We start from the raw sequence: 17,511 nt of genomic DNA, 5'->3' as shown, positions 1-17,511 counted from the left end.
AAAAATCTCTAAATACTTGGAAACTATACAATACACTTCTAAATAATCCATGGGTCAAAGAGGAAGTCTCAAGAGAAATAAAAAAATACACTGAACTGGCACCAGCCCAGTGGCATAGTAGTTAAGTTCGTGCACTCTGCTTTGGCTGCCCAGGGTTTGCAGGCTTGGATCCTGGGCATGGACCTACACACAGCTCATCAAGCCCAAGCCATGCTGTGGTGCATCCCACATGCAAAATAGAGGAGGACTGCCACAGATGTTAGCTCAAGGCCAATCTTCCCCACAAAAAAGAGAAAAAACCCACCAAACTGAATGAAATAAAATTCCAGTATTTCCAAATTTGTGGGACACAGCTAGCACAGTGATGTATCTTTTTATTTGTAATTTATCTGTCTTTACATTTAATGAGAAGAAAATTTATACCCATAAATGCATCCCTTCAAAAAGAAAATGTTTCAAATCGATAACATAAGCTCCCACCTTAAAAACCCAAGAAAAAAGAGCAAAATGAACCCAAAGCAAGCAGAAGAAAAGAAATTAATGCAATTGAAAACAGAAAAACAATAGATAAAAATCAAGGAAACAAAAGACTGATTCTTTGACAACTTCAAGAAAGTTGAAAAAAAAAAAAGACTCTAGCAAGACTGATAAAGAAAAAAGGAGAGAAGACACAGGTAACCAATGTCAGGCATGAAACAGGTCATATCACTACAGGCCCTGGACATGTAAACGATTAATAAAGCGCTGTTACAAGTAACTCTACACACATATATTTGACAACCTAGATGAAGTGGACCAATTCCTTGAAAAATGCAAAATACCACAACTCTTTCAAAATGCAATAGATATTTGAATAGTCCTATAACCATTATGGAAATTGAAATTGTAACCTTAAAACTCTCCCCAAAGAAATCTAGAGGCCTGGATAGTTTCACTGGAGAAGTATATCAAATGTTTAATGAAGATTTAACACCAATTCTACAAAATATCTTCCAGAAAATCAAAGAGGAGGAAATACTTCCCAATTCATTTTATGACAGTAGCATTACCCTGCTACCCAAACGAGACAAAGAGAGTAAAAAACCAGAAAACTACAGAGTAAGACCAATAACCCTCATGTATATAGTTACAAAAATCCTTAACAAAATATTAGCAGACAGAATTCAACAAAATATAAAAAAGAACCACGAGGGGCCGGCCCCAGGGCCTAGTGGGTAAGTTCAGCGCACTCTGCTTCATTGGCCTGAGTTCAGTTCCTGGGCACAGACCTACACCACTCGGCATCAGCCAGGCTGTGGCAGTGACCCACATACAAACTAGGGGAGGACTGGCACAGATGTTACCTCAGGGACAGTCTTCATCAATGACAACAACAAAAAGAACTATAACGAAGTCAAGTTTATTCCAGGGATCCAAGACCGGTTCAGTAGTTGAAAATCTATCAATGTATTAACAGGCAGAAGAAGAAAAATCACACGATCATATCAGTTGATACAGGAAAAGGATTTGACAAAATTCAGCGCTCATTAATGATAAAAACTCTCAGAAAAATTGGAATAGAAGAGAACTTTCCCAACTTGATGAAGAACATCAATAAAAAATCTACAGTGAATGTAATTATGGAGAAAGACTGAATGGTTTCTCCCTACAATCAGGAATAAGGCAGGATGTCCATTCTCATCACTCTTGTTCAACATAGTGCTGGCAGTTCTAGCCAGTGCAATAAGGCAAGAAAAGGAAATACAAGGCATACAGATGAGAAATGGAGAAATAAAACTGCACCTATTGGCAGATCACATGATTCTCTACTTAGACAATCCCAAAGAATTTACATAAAAACTCCTAGAAGTAGTGAGTGAGTTCAGCAAGGTCTCAGAATACAAGAAAAATATGCAATATCAATTGTATTCCTATATACCAGCAATGAACATGGGGACACTGAAATAAATCATACAATTCCATTTGCAGTCCCTGAAAGATAATGAAATATTTAGAAGTAAATCTAACAAAACATGTACAGGACAAGTATGCTGGAAACTACAAAATGCCGGTGAGAGAAATCAATAAAGATCTAAATAAATGGAGAGACATACTGTATTCATGGATTGCAAGACTCAACATAGTAAAGATCTCCGTTCTCTTCAAACTGGTATAAAGGTTTAATATAATTCCTATCAAAACCACAGTGTGTTTTTTTATAGATATAGACAAGATTTTCTGAAATTTATATGGAAGGGCAAAGAAACTAGAATAAGCCAAACTTCTTCTGACAAAGAAGAACACAGTGGAAGAAGTCAGTCTACCCTATTTCTAGACTTATAAAGCTCCAGTAATCAAGACTCTGTGCTGTCAGTGTAAAGACAGACATATAGATTAATGGAACAGAATAGAAAACCCAGAAATGACCCACACAAATAAGCTCAATTTGTTTTTTGCTTTTTGGGTTTTTTTTGGTGAGGAAGATTGGCCCTGAGCTAAAATCTGTTGCCAAATCTTCCTCTTTTTACTTGAGGAAGATTAGCCCTGAGCTAACATCTGTGCCAGTCTTCCTCTACTTTGTATATGGGACACTGCCACAGCATGGCTTGATGAGTGGTGTGTAGGTCTGCACCCGGGGTCCAAACCTGTGAACCTCGGCCCACTGAAGTGGAGTGTGCAAACTTAGCCGCTGTGCCACTGGGCCAGCCCCTCAATTTGTTCTATTACAAAGGAACAAAAGGAGTTCAATGGAGGAAAGGGAGCCTTTTCAACAAAGGGTGCTATAGTAATTGCACATTCATAGTCAAAAAAACCAAACCTTGATATAAGTCTCACACCTTATACAAAAATTAACTCGAAATGCATCCCAGAATTAATTGTAAAACATAAAGCTGTAACACTTGTAGAAAACACACACAAGGAGAAAATCTTTGAGATTCGGGCTTGGCACAGAGTTCTTAGATTCCAAAAGTCTAATCTATAAAAGAGAAAATGATAACTTGGATTTCATCAAAATTAAAAACATTTGCTCTGTGAAAGCTCATTTGAAGATGAGAAGACAAGTTACAGAGTAAGAAAGAAAATATTTGCAAACCATATATCTGACAAAAGTCTAGAGTCTAGAATATATAAAGAACTCTCAAACCTTAACAGTAAAAAACCCAAACAATCCAGTTAGAAAATGGGCAAAAGACATCAAGAGATATCGCACTGAAAAGCGTATACAGATGGAAAATAAACACAAAAGATGTTCAGCATCATTAACTATTAGGGAAATGCAAATTAAAACCACAGCGAGATATTATGACATACCCATCAGCTAAAATAAAAAATACTGACAACTTCAAACACTGATGAGGATGTGAAGAAGCTGGACCACTCATATATTGCTGGTGGAGATGTAGAGTAGTACAACCAGGCTGGAAAAGTTTGGCAGCTTCCTAAAAAAAGTTAAACATGCAACTACCATAGGACCCAGAAATTGCACTCCTTGGCATTTTTCCCAGAGAAATGAAAACTTACATTCACGCAAAAACGCGTAAACAAATAGCAGCTTTATTCATAATAGCCAAGTACTGGAAGCCACCCACATGCCCTCAACAGGCAAATGGTTAAATAAACTATGGTACATCCATACCAGGGAATATTACTCTGCAATGAAAAAGGAACTAAATATGGTTACCTGTAGTGACCTGGATGAATATAAGAATTATGCTGAGTGGGGGAAAAAAAAGCCAGTCCCCTAAAGGTCACAACTCTATGATTTTATTTATGGAACATTCTTGGAATGACAAACCTTATAGAAATGGAGAATGTATTAGCGGTTGCCAGGCATTAAGGAAGGGAGTCAGGTGGGGAATGGTGTGGCTTAAAAAAGGCCACAGGAGGAATCTTTGTCATGGTGGAAATGTTCTGCATCTTGATTATCCATGTATATATCCTGGTTGTGATATTTTTACTATAGTTTTGCAAGGCATTACCATTGGGGGAAGCTGGTCATAGGGTACACAGGATCTCTCTGAATTTATTATTTCTTACAAATGCATATGAATCTATAATTATATCAAAATTTAAAAAATAATTTTAAAAAAACAGGCCTTGGACTGGATTTGGCCTGCAGACCATAGTGTGCCAACTCCTGGCTTAAGTGGTTTCGTCCCTTCTCCCTCTCACATCTTGCCTTATGCTAACCTTGTTTTCCCGTGTCTCACGGAGCTTCAACTGCATTGGCCTCCTCTGTTCCAGGGATAGGCCAACACTGTTCCTTCCTCAGGACTTTCATACTTGCTGTTCCCTCTTGGATAACCCTTCCCACTCATATTCACCCAGGAGGGTCTACTTATCATTCAGGCTTGGCTCAAATACTCATTTTATGCCTCTTCACTCCATCCCCCTTCACGTTTTATCACATACATTTTTTTTTTCCTTCATCGCACCTTTTACTCTATGAAATAATCATTTTATTTGTCTACTTCTTAATCATTTGTCTCCTCTCTCAAATTTAAGCTCCACGAGAGCAGGGTCTCGTCTGTGTTGTTTACCACCTCATTTCCAGTACCCAGCTCATTTGCTTAGCACTGAGTAGATGTTCAATAAATCTTCGTTAAATGATCCAATGAAGGACTTATCCAATGAAGGACGGATGAGAAAGAAAAAATAAGCTAATAGTTCCAGTTAGGCTTTACTGGGGGGGAGGCATTCATCTATCAATTTCTCATTTATCCTTCATTTCTTTCTTTTCTTTTTTTTTTTTTCTTTTTGAGGCAGATTAGCCCTCAGCTAACATTGGCTGCCAATCCTCCTCTTTTTGCTGAGGAAGACTGGCCCTGAGCTACTATTCGTGCTCATATTCCTCTATTTGATATGTGGCACACCACTTCAGTATGGCTTGATGAGCAGTGCTATGTCTGCGCCCAGGATCCAAACCAGTGAACCCTGGGCCACCGAAGCAAGCGCGGGAACTTAACCACTGTGCCACTGGGCCGGCCCCTATCCTTCATTTATTTAGTGCGTATTATGTGGAGGTTCTGAGCCAGGCAGGTTGTTTTCTCGTTGAGTCTCCAGAAATGCCTCCCAGAGAAGCGTTATTATTTCCATTTTACAGATGAGAAAACCGAGGTTCTCTCTGCTGCAAAACCCATGCCTAGAGCTCAGTGTCACAAAGTCTGGATGGAAGCAGGACTGACTTTGGTCCCATATTCTTGTCTCCAAGCTGCCTCCCCCATTTAAAGAAAGGAAACTGAGGCTCAGTTACGTTCAAGGGCTTGCTCACGGTCACAAGGCAGGAGTCATGATCTTCCTTTCTAGTGCACCAGGATGTCTCCCTTTTGCTCCAATGACATCTCCTCCCTCTGAGAAGACTTTCCTGACCAGGGCATTGCTATGCCAGGATTCCCCAGTCGCTCACCTTTGCAGAGTTTTCATTTTCCCGTTCAAGTTATACTGCACTTCTTCGTGTTTTTCTGTAACTAGTTCTCCGTCTGACAGATAGGTATATTTCTTATCTCTCAAATTGGATCCTCAGCTCCTTAAACACACCCATCCCAGCAGCTACCATTTACTGAGCGCCGTCTAAACACTCGATAGATTTATCTCACTGTATTAGTTATCTGTTCCTGCGTCACAAATGATCCCCAAATCGAGCGGCTCAAAACAAAAAGCATTTATTATCTCACGCAATTTTTTAAGGGTTAGGAATTCAAGAGCGGCTTAGCAAACCCAGAGGCTTAAGGAAACAGCAATTTATTCCCTCACCGCTCTGGAGGCCAGAAGTCTGAAATCAAGATGTTAGCAGGTCCGGGCTCCAATCAAGGCCTCTTGAGAGGAATCCGTCCTTGTCTCTACAGCTTCTGGTGGCTGTAGCATTTGTGGGCTTGTGGCCACATCGCTCCAGTCTTTGCTGCACCTCCATGTGGCCTTCTCTGGGTGTAATCTCTCTGTGCCTCTCTCTTTTGAGGACATTTGTGACAGCATTTAAACCTACCTGGATAATGCAGGCTAGTCTCCGTGTCTCAAGAGCTTCAATTTAGTCCATCTGCAAAAACTTTTCCTATAGAAGGTGACACTTACAGGTTCCAAGGGTTAGGATGGGGACATATTTCTGGGAGCCATTCTCAGCCTACAACACTATCTCCTCGGTTTGCTGGATGGATTAACTAAGTAAAAACAGGTAAAGTGTTTAGATTCTGCCTGGATCATAGAACATACTCTTGTAAAGAGCAAAAGTGGGGAGCCAGCCCGGTGGCGCAGTGGTTAAGTTCGCATGTTCCGCTTCTCAGAGGCCCAGGGTTCCCCGGTTCTGATCCCGGGTGCGGACATGGCACCGCTTGGCAAAAGCCATGCTGTGGTAGGCATCCTACATATAACGTAGAGGAAGATGGACATGGATGTTAGCTCAGGGCCAGTCTTCATCAGCAAAAAGAGGAGGATTGGCAGTAGTTAGCTCAGGGCTAATCTTCCTCAAAAAAAAACCAAAAAGAACAACAGTGGTAAGGAATCAGCAGGTGATAGAAAGAACTGTGAGTAACCCCCTGGCCCAGATATCTACAGTTTCCTGATGAAAAGGTCAGGCATTCTTTTTAAGGCTCCTCCCTGTGGCTCTGCAGATGGGCAGACCAGCGCCCACGACCAGCAAATGGCTCCAAATCACCCCATGACCAGGGGTCCTCTTGTCTGACAGTGAATGTTCAGAGACAAGCAGGGGCCTCCTCTGAGCTTGTATTAATATGTACAACACTTCACTCACATGGAAAATTGATTTTTCTTTTTAAGCACAAAATGTAGCCAGTTTTATAACCTTTCTGCCGCTTGACAAAGGCCATTTATAACCTACTCTCTCCGTCACCCTTCCTGGCGCCAGTCTCCAACGTCTCGAAGAACTCTCTCATGCATTTGTAATTATGAATTCTTCTGAGGCAAAATTTAATTTCTAAGAGGGCTGACCTTTTTTTTGTTGTTATTGTGGTTTTTTTGTAAATTAATTTTTTTGTGTGTGTTTTGTTATTGATGTTGTTTTGGATGACGGCTTGGCGAGGGGACCAGGGAGCTGGTTGGGAGGGGAGGTACACTGGGAGGGCATTTTAATCAGTGATGTCCTATGATGGATGAGGAAGGCTGAGCTCTGGGTGTTAATCTTTGTGGATAGCAAATGCCAGCAGGGCGACCGGAATTAAAACCTAGTACCTCATTTTCTCTCTGGAACGAAGGAGAGTTGGAACTGCTTCTCCATCTGCTGGACTGGGGAAGATGAGCTCAGCCTCATCAAATGGAGGAAAACTAAATTAGATAAATAGTCATTCGCCCCTGCCGTAGATCTTCCACTCACGGAGCACTTAGCAGGTGCCAGGCACACTCACAAGAGCGTTTGGCTGAGGTCACTGGAGGTTGGAATCGTTGGGGTTTTTGGGGAGCCAGAGGCAGCCCATTGGGTTCCTGGAGGGAGGTGCACATGGCTGGGCAGAGGATTTGAAATTATCTATGGAAGACCTTGACTATCAGCTTAAGGAAGATTCAAGGTGTTGCTGTTAAAAATGCATTTATTTATTTAACCCGGGAAGTGAATTTAGAAGTATCGCTCTGGTGACCATTAGGAGGATGGGTAGAGGAGGCCAGACTGGAGGCCAGCAGACAGGTCGTGGGATGCAGGAATCTTATTCACGACTCCAGGCACAAGGATGGGGAAGAAGAGACAAATTCAAGACAGGAAGGAAGAGCACTCACCTTGATGAGTACCAAATTGTATGCTGAATTCTGAAGGAAAGGATGCACCCCCATGATCCAACTGAAGCGTCACAACAAATCCATAGGTGTAGGTGCTAGGCCTGTTTAACAGATAAGGAAGTCGAGGCTCAGAGAGGGTGAGTAACTTTCCCCGGATCGCACCGTAAGAAGAGCTGGTATTTAACTCAAATTGGTAGAGCTCTTTACCATATATCTGGCTGCCTCCCAAAGTGACCTTTATAGCAGCAGACCCTATTGGACAATAATAATAAACACAATAATGGTGATGATCCCAGCAATGTCAATATTAATAGCAGCTAACATTTGCTGTGTGATGTTGTGTGAGCCACAATGTTCTCAGCACATTGAGTCATCATTTCCCTTCGTTCTCACAACTCTGCAAGGTAGTTACTGACAAAAGTCCCATTTTACAGATGGGCACACTGACGTTCAGAGAGGTAAAGGCACTTGTCCAAGGCCACACAGCTATTGGTTGGCCAAAGGAAACTTTGAACCTGTTTCATCGGTACCCAACACATGCACCTTTTCAGAAGGTGGAAGGAGAGGGCTTGGTGGGACCCGCCACCTCCTCAGCCATAACTCCCCTCTTGCTCTCTCTCCGAGCAGTGCCCCGAGGAGCTGAGGCCCATGAAGGACGGCTCTGGCTGCTACGACCACTCCAAAGGCATTGACTGCTCGGACGGCTTCAACGGCGGCTGTGAGCAGCTCTGCCTGCAGCAGACACTGCCGCTGCCCTACGACGCCACCTCCAGCACCATCTTCATGTTCTGCGGGTGAGTCTCTGTCCCCAAGGAGGCCCAGCCACTCCCTTCACGGCAGCGGGGGATGCAGAAAAACGGTCAGGAGCTACAGCCCGGCCAGGCTGGGCCTGACTTTGGACAAAATGGCCTTTCTGCCTCTACTTTGTCAGCCCAAGAGGCAAAAAGGCAAGATTATAACCTTCTCTTGGGTATTGGGAAGAAGAATGGAAGAAGAGAAACAAATAACTGATTAATAATTATAATAATGGAATCCATGCTCAGGCTGCGTCCGGGTCAGGATTTTTTCCACATAAGCCTCCTGTCCCTTCTGCATCTTCCCTGCCGTCCTGGTCACTGTCATTTGGAGACAAAAGCAGACACCTTGAAGGTGTCACCAAGAAACCAGCAGATGTGATGCTTAAGAACGCAGACTTAGCCCAGGCTTTTGCCCCTGTTTCTGCAGGAATTTAGCAGTGCAAATTCAGAGGCTAGCCCCTCTAAGTCCTAATGCCCTTATTTGTGAGGATAATTCACTGGGAGAGGGGAGGTGTAAAGAAAACCACACAGGCCAAGCTCAAAGGGCTCACTCATGCTAAGAACTCAACCGAGTTTTACAATTAGTCTGAGACTGAAGAAGGGGCACACATTGGGTCCAACTTGCTGAGTGGCCTAGGACAAGTCACTTTCCCTCTCTGGGCTGCAGTTGGACCACTTGTGAAATAAGCTCTTTGGACAACGATGCCTAACGTATCTCCGTTTCCTTGTTTTCCATGTTAAGGACCGCATCGGGAGTCCCCTCTGTCACAGAGAGTATCTAGCATAGTGTTTGGGCCTCAGCACTAAAAAAAGTGGCAGCCGTTTTTCTTCTCCTCTTCATTCCCTGTCTGATGACGTCTTCGTATTAGAAAATGTGCTCATCTTTTGACATTCTGCGACTTGGAAAAATCATCCTGTGCTTGTGTAAGAATGTCAGTCGCTGAAGTGTGCTCAGTGCTTTCCTAAGAGAGACAAGCAGAATAAGGCATTTAACAACCTTTTCAGTCCTACGTATTATGAAAAAGGGGGCAGGGGAATGTAAGTGGGTTTAATCTCAGTTTAACCGAAAATTAATTTTACCTGCCTGGCTCTAGTCCGTGGGGTCCAGTGTTCCTTCTGGGGCTTATTTCAGGGTCTCCGCCTTCCCCAGTGATACTTGGGGCTGCAGGTGCCTCTGAGCAGATGTTGGAGCAGCTCCTGGAAGCCCTAGATGTGTGTCTGTAAAATAAATAAGACATAAATTAGCGTATGCAGACCTGAATTTATAGGTCTCTCCTCAGCTTAAGCGACTGCAGGGCCGTGTTGAGTAAATTATGCATGGGCTGAGATCTGAGGCTTGAATACAGAATCAGCTGTGTTCTTATCATTGTTATTTTTCTCCCCTTGTACGGGAGCGGGGGAGGGGGTCCTTCCCTTGCAAATAACCACAGTGACAGCAGCAGCAACGGCAGTAATGGATTTTGACATAGAAACTATCACCACTTTCCTTTCCTTCCATCAAGGGGCATCGATAGACGTGGGTTCTAATCCTAGCTCCCCCTCTGACTCTCTCTTAGACGTCAGGCAAGCCTCTTGGGACCCTTGACCTTCAGTTTCCTCATCTCCAAAATTTTAATAATATCGACCTCAATATCATGATGTTTGTGAAGAGTACAAAGAACTTAATGTGTATTCCTCCATTAAAGTTAAGTAATGTGCCCAAGGTCATATGGCTGGTAGTGCAACTCACTGCTTCCTTGCTGTGCGACCTTGAGCAAGTTACTTAACATCTCTGTGCCTCAGTTTCTTCATCTGTAAAATAGGGATAATAATAGTATCTCTCTGTGGAGTTGTTATGAGGGCTAAATGCATTACATTAGTTACATCAAAATATGCTTTAATAATTGTAAAATGCTTGGAACAGTGCCTTGCACAAGAATTACCACTATATGTATTTCTTAAAGAAAATAACTAAAGTGAAGCATAGTAATGACAATGGCCCCTCCATTGCTCAGTGCCCTGAGGTGCTCAGCCTTTTGGTTTTGGGTCTATGAGACAGGACAGCAACCTTCCCCTACTGGAATAGGTCTCTGAAAGTCCTCAATAAGATTGAAAGGGCGGCAATGTGCTGGGGGCTGTTGAAGTGCATGCGACTGCTGATAAACAGGCCAAAAAAGAAAAGAAAACCCGGGTCTCCTAAAACCAACTGCAGCGTCCACACGCTTTGAAAATTGTCTATTAAGGATGCAAATAAGAAATTACCCACACTTGTTGGAAGCTCTATAAACAAAACAATAACAGCCATTAGCAGGTAGAGAAGTGGCAAGCCATTGAATTAAGCAAGGAAAACAAACCCGTGCTCAGGGGGACCTTCCCGACTGGCTCAAAGCTCTGTGGCCTTTCTAGAGTTTTCTGGGTAGGTGTGGGTTTAATAACCCATTTCCTGCCAGGTTAATAATAGCAGCTCACATGTATTAAGGACTTCCTATATGCCATGATGGTGATAAATGCTTTGTGCATATTATCCCATCGACTTCTCATGACAACGCTACAAGGAAGATACTCTTGTGATCCCCATTTACTGTTGAGAAAACCAGGCACAGAGTGGCTCAGTGACTTGCCCAAGGTCACCCAGCTGGTTAAGTGGGGGCATCAGGACTCAAACCCATGCCATGGGGCTCTAGTCTCAGTTCAGACAGATCTGATGTCATTCCTGGCCTCTGGCCACTTCTAGCTATGTGGTTTTGGGGAGTCATTAAACTTCACTAAGCCTCTTCTTTCCCATAGAATCAGGTGTGACTGTAGCACCATTATGGGGGTTAAATAAAATTATACATGCACAGCGGCTGGCACTCAGTAAATGGGAGTTAAGTTAGTCTAACAGGTATAAAGCCGTCTCATTTACTCATTCAATGACTAAATTGTAGGTCTTGTTTACAGCTCTATCCTTAGCACCTAAGACAGCACCTAGGTACTCAATTAATAATTGTTAAATGAAGTTCCTCTGTTAACTTGGTTAAGGAAGTTGGTCCCAGTCCAGCCTTTCCGCTGCATTTCCAGCTACATCTCTCTTCCTGAATTAGGCCCCTTGGCTTCAGCCTCTGGAGCTTTGACGGCATTGTTTTGTCTGCCTCTTCATTCCTCCTCTGCTGTACCCCCGCCACCCTCCACTTGCCGGTGGCTCTTTAGCTGGGACAGCTCCGTTTCATGCTCAAGTCTTGGTGCTGACATTATCTTCTCCAGCAAGTCTTCTCTGAGCCCCACAGGGGTGCAGGAGTGGGATGTGCAGTTACCATGGAGCTGGGTAATATAATACCTCATCCTTTCAAGCGGATACTATTTGCATATTGGCTCAATATTTATCTAGTGGGGTTAGGACATGCATAGAAAGGACTCTTTTCGTGTCTTATTTTGATTTGTATTTTTTCTACCCTAAGATCTTCTTACAAGGAAGACGGCCTTTTACATTTAGCCTCAGATTCTAATTTATCCTAGTGAAATCTTGACACCTCTTGCAGACGGGACCTCTGGCTGGCTGCCCTGGTTGTCACCCCTTAGTCAGGTCAAGTTCCCCAAAACTGAGTAAAGCATCCTTTCGCTGGGGAAACACAGCCCCCTGGTGTTTCTTCCTGTGGTGGCCCCATAGCTCTGTTGACTTACCTGCTTTTCTGTCTTGTCACCGTATGAACAACGGGGACTGGGGTCTTAGTCACCTGTGTGTCCCTACTGTCATTCCCCACTGCTTGCTCAAAATCATAATTGTTGAATTAAGGGATTCAGCTACCTAAAAGTTGTGGTGCCTACTGTGTGCCTGGTCTTTTGTAGGATGCTGAGAATGCAAAGAGCATTGAGTAAAAGTCCTTTCTCATCATGGGCAAAAGAGGACACTGAGGACGGGTGGCTGAGCCTCGGTGGGTCCTGATTGACATTGCTAGAACTCAGGTACCAGTAGGGTAGAGAGAAGCAGGTAAGTTGGAGATAGGCTGAGAAGGTCACCTGATACTAAGATGAAGCATTTAGAATGAAGCTTACAGATGAGGGAGCATTGCCTCCCTGGAAGACCTTGGCACGTTACCTAGCAACCAAGTTTGTTTCATTTCTGTGCATGTGTGTTTACAATCTGTACTGTGCATTCTTCCAAGAGAACTTAATATTATCCACATAAATCCAACCCATAAAAAAATGGATAATATAAAGATAGGACCGATCAGAGCCATTTGTAAGGACAGAAAGGGAAAACATGGTTTCTGGAGCCTGAAATGGAAGAGTTACTCAACACGAGATAAATTTAAAGCTCTGTGCTTCTTATCAACAAAAGAAACAGAAAAAAACATAAGAGGTTATAGAGTTGTCCTTCTTTGAGAAAAGGAAGGCTGTAGTTTTGGGAGTCTTTTTGGCTTTGTTCTGTTTTCTAGAGGATATACACTTTTTGCTGACATAATTCACTAAGAGAGGTGGTTCCTATATAAGAAATAATGAGCAGTGTCATCAACGTTTTTGAAGTTTTGGTATTTCTCAGATTATGTAGAGGAGGAAACTGAATCCCGAAAGGATCTCACAGCCAGTCAGGAGGTGAAATTGGGAGAGGAGAAACCCCAAGCTTCTCTCTCCTAATTTGAATATATTTAAATATAATTTAATTTAAAATGCACTGGAAATGTGTTTAAAAATATGGGCTCAAAGAGCACATCCAGCCTCAAATAGTCCTTACTAGCCTATCTGTTTAATGTCATTTTAATGTGATTTTAGGAGGGAGAGGAGAGAAATACATGTGTTTAATATCTGTCGTTAACTGGAAGCCTCTTGTTTGCATCGTTGAAGCTGAAATCTGCTCCAGCAGTAGAAAACACTGACCCAGAGAATGCAGACGGAGGTGTTAATTTTGACTGTCAGTAAATACGAAGAGGTATCGGGCAGGGGACATTCATTCAAGCACTTGTTTTGTTACAATTTCCAACTTTTAGGCTGGGCCTGAGCTCTCCCCGCTCTGACTTCTGATGGAAGGAAGTGGAATTTATGTGTCGTAGTTAACATAGGACATTCACACGCCAGCTTCTTGTCAAACATCACACCTTGTGCTCTCTGCTGTTTGAAACATTTGAAAAAGCTCAGGTGTAAGACATATTCACAGACAACTGATGGAAGCACACAAAGTCCATCCATTTGTTCAGGTAGATATTTTCAGGTTCCGTGTTTTCTATCGAACACGAGTTCTATGAGATTCTCATAGACAAAAGAGGGAAGCTCTTTGGTCAAGCCCACATGGGAAATTCTGCACTCAACTGCCTTTGAAGGTCATAGGACACCTGGGGTTAGTAAAGGCTCTGATAAGTCCTGCAGTGGTGAAACATATCATATTTCATTGGTTCCAAAGTGCCCATATTTTCCATACTTTAATATTCCTGAATTTAGGATGCATTTCACTATCAATGGTTTGACAGAGTTTAATTCTTTTTTCTTAATGTTAGGTGAAATGATAGTCTTTCTTACAAGTGTTGGGGGTCTTAGAGTAGATACAATATGTTATATCATTAAGCCCAGAGTTCCCCATGGAATTCTGTTTCCTTTCCTTTTCTTCCTTTCTCCGTTTTCTTTTGGTGAGGAAGACTGGCCCTGAGCTAACATCTGTTGCCAATCTTCCTCTTTTTGCTTGAGGAAGATTGTCCCTGAGCTAACATACATGCGCATCTTTCTCTATTTTTTTGAGTGTGGGATGCAACCACAGCATGGCTTGATGTTCAATGTATAGGTCTGCACCCAGGATCCAAATCTGCAAACCCCAGGCTGCCAAAGCGGAGTGCATGAACTTAATCACTATGCCACAGGGCCGGCCCCTTCCTTCCTTCCTTCCTTTCTAAAGAATATCCTTGAGTATATTACCTTCAAAATGGCTTTTCTAGAAACACTCCATTCTCCCCTTGAGTGAAACCTTCAGATGGAGAGCACTCTGAGAGTAGTTTTACCAGTCTTCATTTTGGTTAATGTTGGGATAATTATGAGGACCTTCACGAGAAAGACTCCCATGACATTGGTTAGTGGGGTCATGCGGCCAAGAGCCTTTGCTGCTAGGTCACTGTGGGTCCCGCCCTGATGACCCCAGGGTGGGAGTTCCTGCAGGTGTCAGGATCAGGAAAGCTGAGCCAGCACCTGTTTCTCTCTCGCCTTGGAGCAGGATGCTCAGCTTCATCCCTGACATTGGTCCAAGTCTATATGATGTGCAGTTCCTTGAGTTCTTCTTCTCCTTAACTTTTCTCTATTCTTAAGTTTTTTCTAGGATTTGAGTCCCATTCCTATTTTAAAAAATAGTTTCTAGGGGCCAGCTCCATGGCACAGCGGTTAATTTTGCACATTCCGCTTCAGCAGCCTGGGGTTCGCTGGTCGAGATCCTGGGTACAGACCTATGCAGCGCTTGTCAAGCCATGCTGTGGCAGGCGTCCTACATATAAAGTAGAGGAAGATGGGCATGGAGGTTAGCTCAGGGCCAGTCTTCCTCAGCAAAAAAAGAGATTTGGTGGCTGATGTTAGCTCAGGGCTAATCTTCCTCAAAAAAAAGAAAACTAGTTTCTAGTCTCCGCATTTCAATAAATAACTTTATTGATTCCATAAACCATTCAGGAACGCATGAATGACTGAGAGAATAAATACGTGAATAAATAAGTAAGTACTCTGCTTGGAAAATTTGTATACATGCCATTTCTCTTAGGTCCCAGTTTCCTCTTTTGAAAAGCAAGCAGGTTGGAAGAAGTCAGTGTGCTCGACTGGAATGAGCACTAGATTTAGAGCAAGAAGGTCAAGGTCAAGGTCCTGGCTTTTCCAAAGTGCTTGTGGGATCTTGGTCAAGGAATTTAAAATGCAAACCTCAAGGTCCTCGGTGGCAGTGGTGGAATGAAAGTACCCATCTCCTAATGTTGCTATAACAATTAAATAGAATATGCTCTTGGCTAAACGCATATAAGGTTTTATGGCACGATCTCCTAAGTTCCATCTAGTTCTAGTATTCTCTAGAATGTGATGGGTGTGTTAAGGGTAACACATTTCTTGCCTTCAGCTAAAACGCCCAGTTTGTATCTTTGTACTTATTTTGTTTTTCATTTTGGCATATGTATAAATATAGTTTCATGCAGATCTTGGCTGCTTTCCTGTGAGCCTACACTCTTTAGAATTTCTGTAAGAAAATCTCCCAGACGACAGAATGTTCTAAAGGAGCTGTATAATTATGTCGCATGGTACAAAAATAAAATTTTTTTTAAAAAAAGAAACCAACAACTAAACAGACCTTTGCATAAATCATCCTGTGCCCGGAGGTGGCTTGGGGGAGAGAGTTGCTCACGTTTCGAAACTCAAAGGACCATTTGCCTTCATGAGTCCTTATCTCTTTTTTTCTCCCTGGGTCTCTAAGGGTCTCACTAATCATACCCAGGCCTTTTATCTCCCTTTCTTCCTCTCCTGCTAAGCCTCAATCCTTTGCCACCCCCAGGCAAAAGAAAATCGCCATGAACCTGCAGCTGTAATATGGCTAAAATCACACACACACAGAGTTGCACACACTCATGTACACGCTCCTTGAAATATGACCTCCTAGCTTTATTTCCTGGCACCACTATTGACAAGGTGTATCTCCATGAGCAAGTCGCTTAACTTCTTTAAACCTCAGTTTTCTCATCTGAAAATGGGAGCAATACCTCCCTGTGAGGGTTATGCATTTGTTTCAAGTGCTTCTGTAATGAATTACCCAAACTTAGTGGCTTAAAACAACACAGATTTATTATTTTACAGTTGTGGACATCAGAATCTCTGAAATCGAGGCACTGGCAAGACTTAAGGCCAGAAGCACAGCCTCTCTCTGTCTCTGTCTCTGTCTCTGTCTCTGTCTCTTTCTCTCACCAATCTGTTTCTAAGTTGTATCTCCTTCTCTGACTCTGATACTCTTGTCTACCTCTTAGACTCTTATAAGGACCCTTATGATTACATTGAGCCCACCTAGATGATCCAGAATAATCTCCCCATCTCCAAATTCTCCATTTAATCACATCTGCAAAGTCCCTTTTGCCATGTAAGGTAAACACATTCACAGGTCCTGGGGATGAGGATGTGAACATTTGGGGCTGGGGGAGGACATTATTGTACCTACTACAGGTTGTAATAAGGAGTGAATTAGGTCAAATATAGAAAAAAAAGCTCCAGTAGACTGTGGAATCTTGAATGCAGGATTGAGCTTTGCATATATGTGTCTATGTGTGTGTATACAACATATATGCATTACGTACATAAATGCGTGTGTACATACATATATGCATCACATACATATATATGTAATGTATATATTTAACTTATATGTTATAATTACATATGTATAAATGGATACATTTACATATTTAAAATATATGCATAATGTACAAATGCATAATTTATTTCCAATGAACGGCACATAGAAGTTCCCAGTTATGTGTACTTTGAAGCAAAAAAAAAAGAGTCAAAGAAGTGCAATTTTGTTGACGTTAAGAAATCTAGATCTAGAAAGAAGCCAGCAACTAAGATCTGAGAACCACTGAAGTATATTTACATTCCCTGGGAAGAGCAAATGGGCTAATAGATCAAATAGCAATCATAGATAATAATAGCATAGTCATAATAACATTAATAATCATTATAACAATAGCTGACGCAGTAATTGGTTACTACATAATAGATACTCTTTTGTCCTTTATGTAAATTATCTCTAATTCTCACATCAGCCCTATGATGAGGATTATTATTATCCCATTTAATAGATTAGGACACTGAGGCCTAGGGAAGTTAACAGACTTGATAAGGGTCATGTAGCTGGTAGATGATACAGCGTCTATTTGAATCAGGTTAAATTAGATCCAAAATCTGAACTTGCCACCTTGTGTCTCCTTTAAGTAGGAGGGTATGAAATCTCAATAAATTCCCCAAAGTAGAAATTATACAAGCTACATTCTCAGAGTAGATGCAATAATATTAGATATTAACAACAATCTGTCTAGCAAATGAATCTATCTACTTGAGAATTACA

The 17,511-nt window shown here is 42.2% G+C and overlaps 1 protein-coding gene across 7 annotated transcripts in view; it reads left to right on the top strand.

The window, feature by feature from the left end:
* Positions 1–17,511, top strand: part of ASTN2 (astrotactin 2) — an 827,990-nt gene that overhangs the window by 507,996 nt on the left and 302,483 nt on the right. For all 7 annotated transcript variants that reach the window (XM_070596244.1, XM_070596246.1, XM_070596242.1 and 4 more), the window contains one exon: positions 8,326–8,492. In XM_070596244.1, coding sequence (XP_070452345.1) covers positions 8,326–8,492 — 167 coding nt within the window. The remainder of the gene's footprint in view (positions 1–8,325; positions 8,493–17,511) is intronic.

This window comes from Equus przewalskii, chromosome 26 (assembly GCF_037783145.1).
Source record: "Equus przewalskii isolate Varuska chromosome 26, EquPr2, whole genome shotgun sequence".
NCBI classification, from domain to species: domain Eukaryota; kingdom Metazoa; phylum Chordata; class Mammalia; order Perissodactyla; family Equidae; genus Equus; species Equus przewalskii.
The sequence above is the reverse complement of the archived record's forward strand: the minus strand, read 5'-3'. Positions and strand labels throughout refer to the sequence as shown.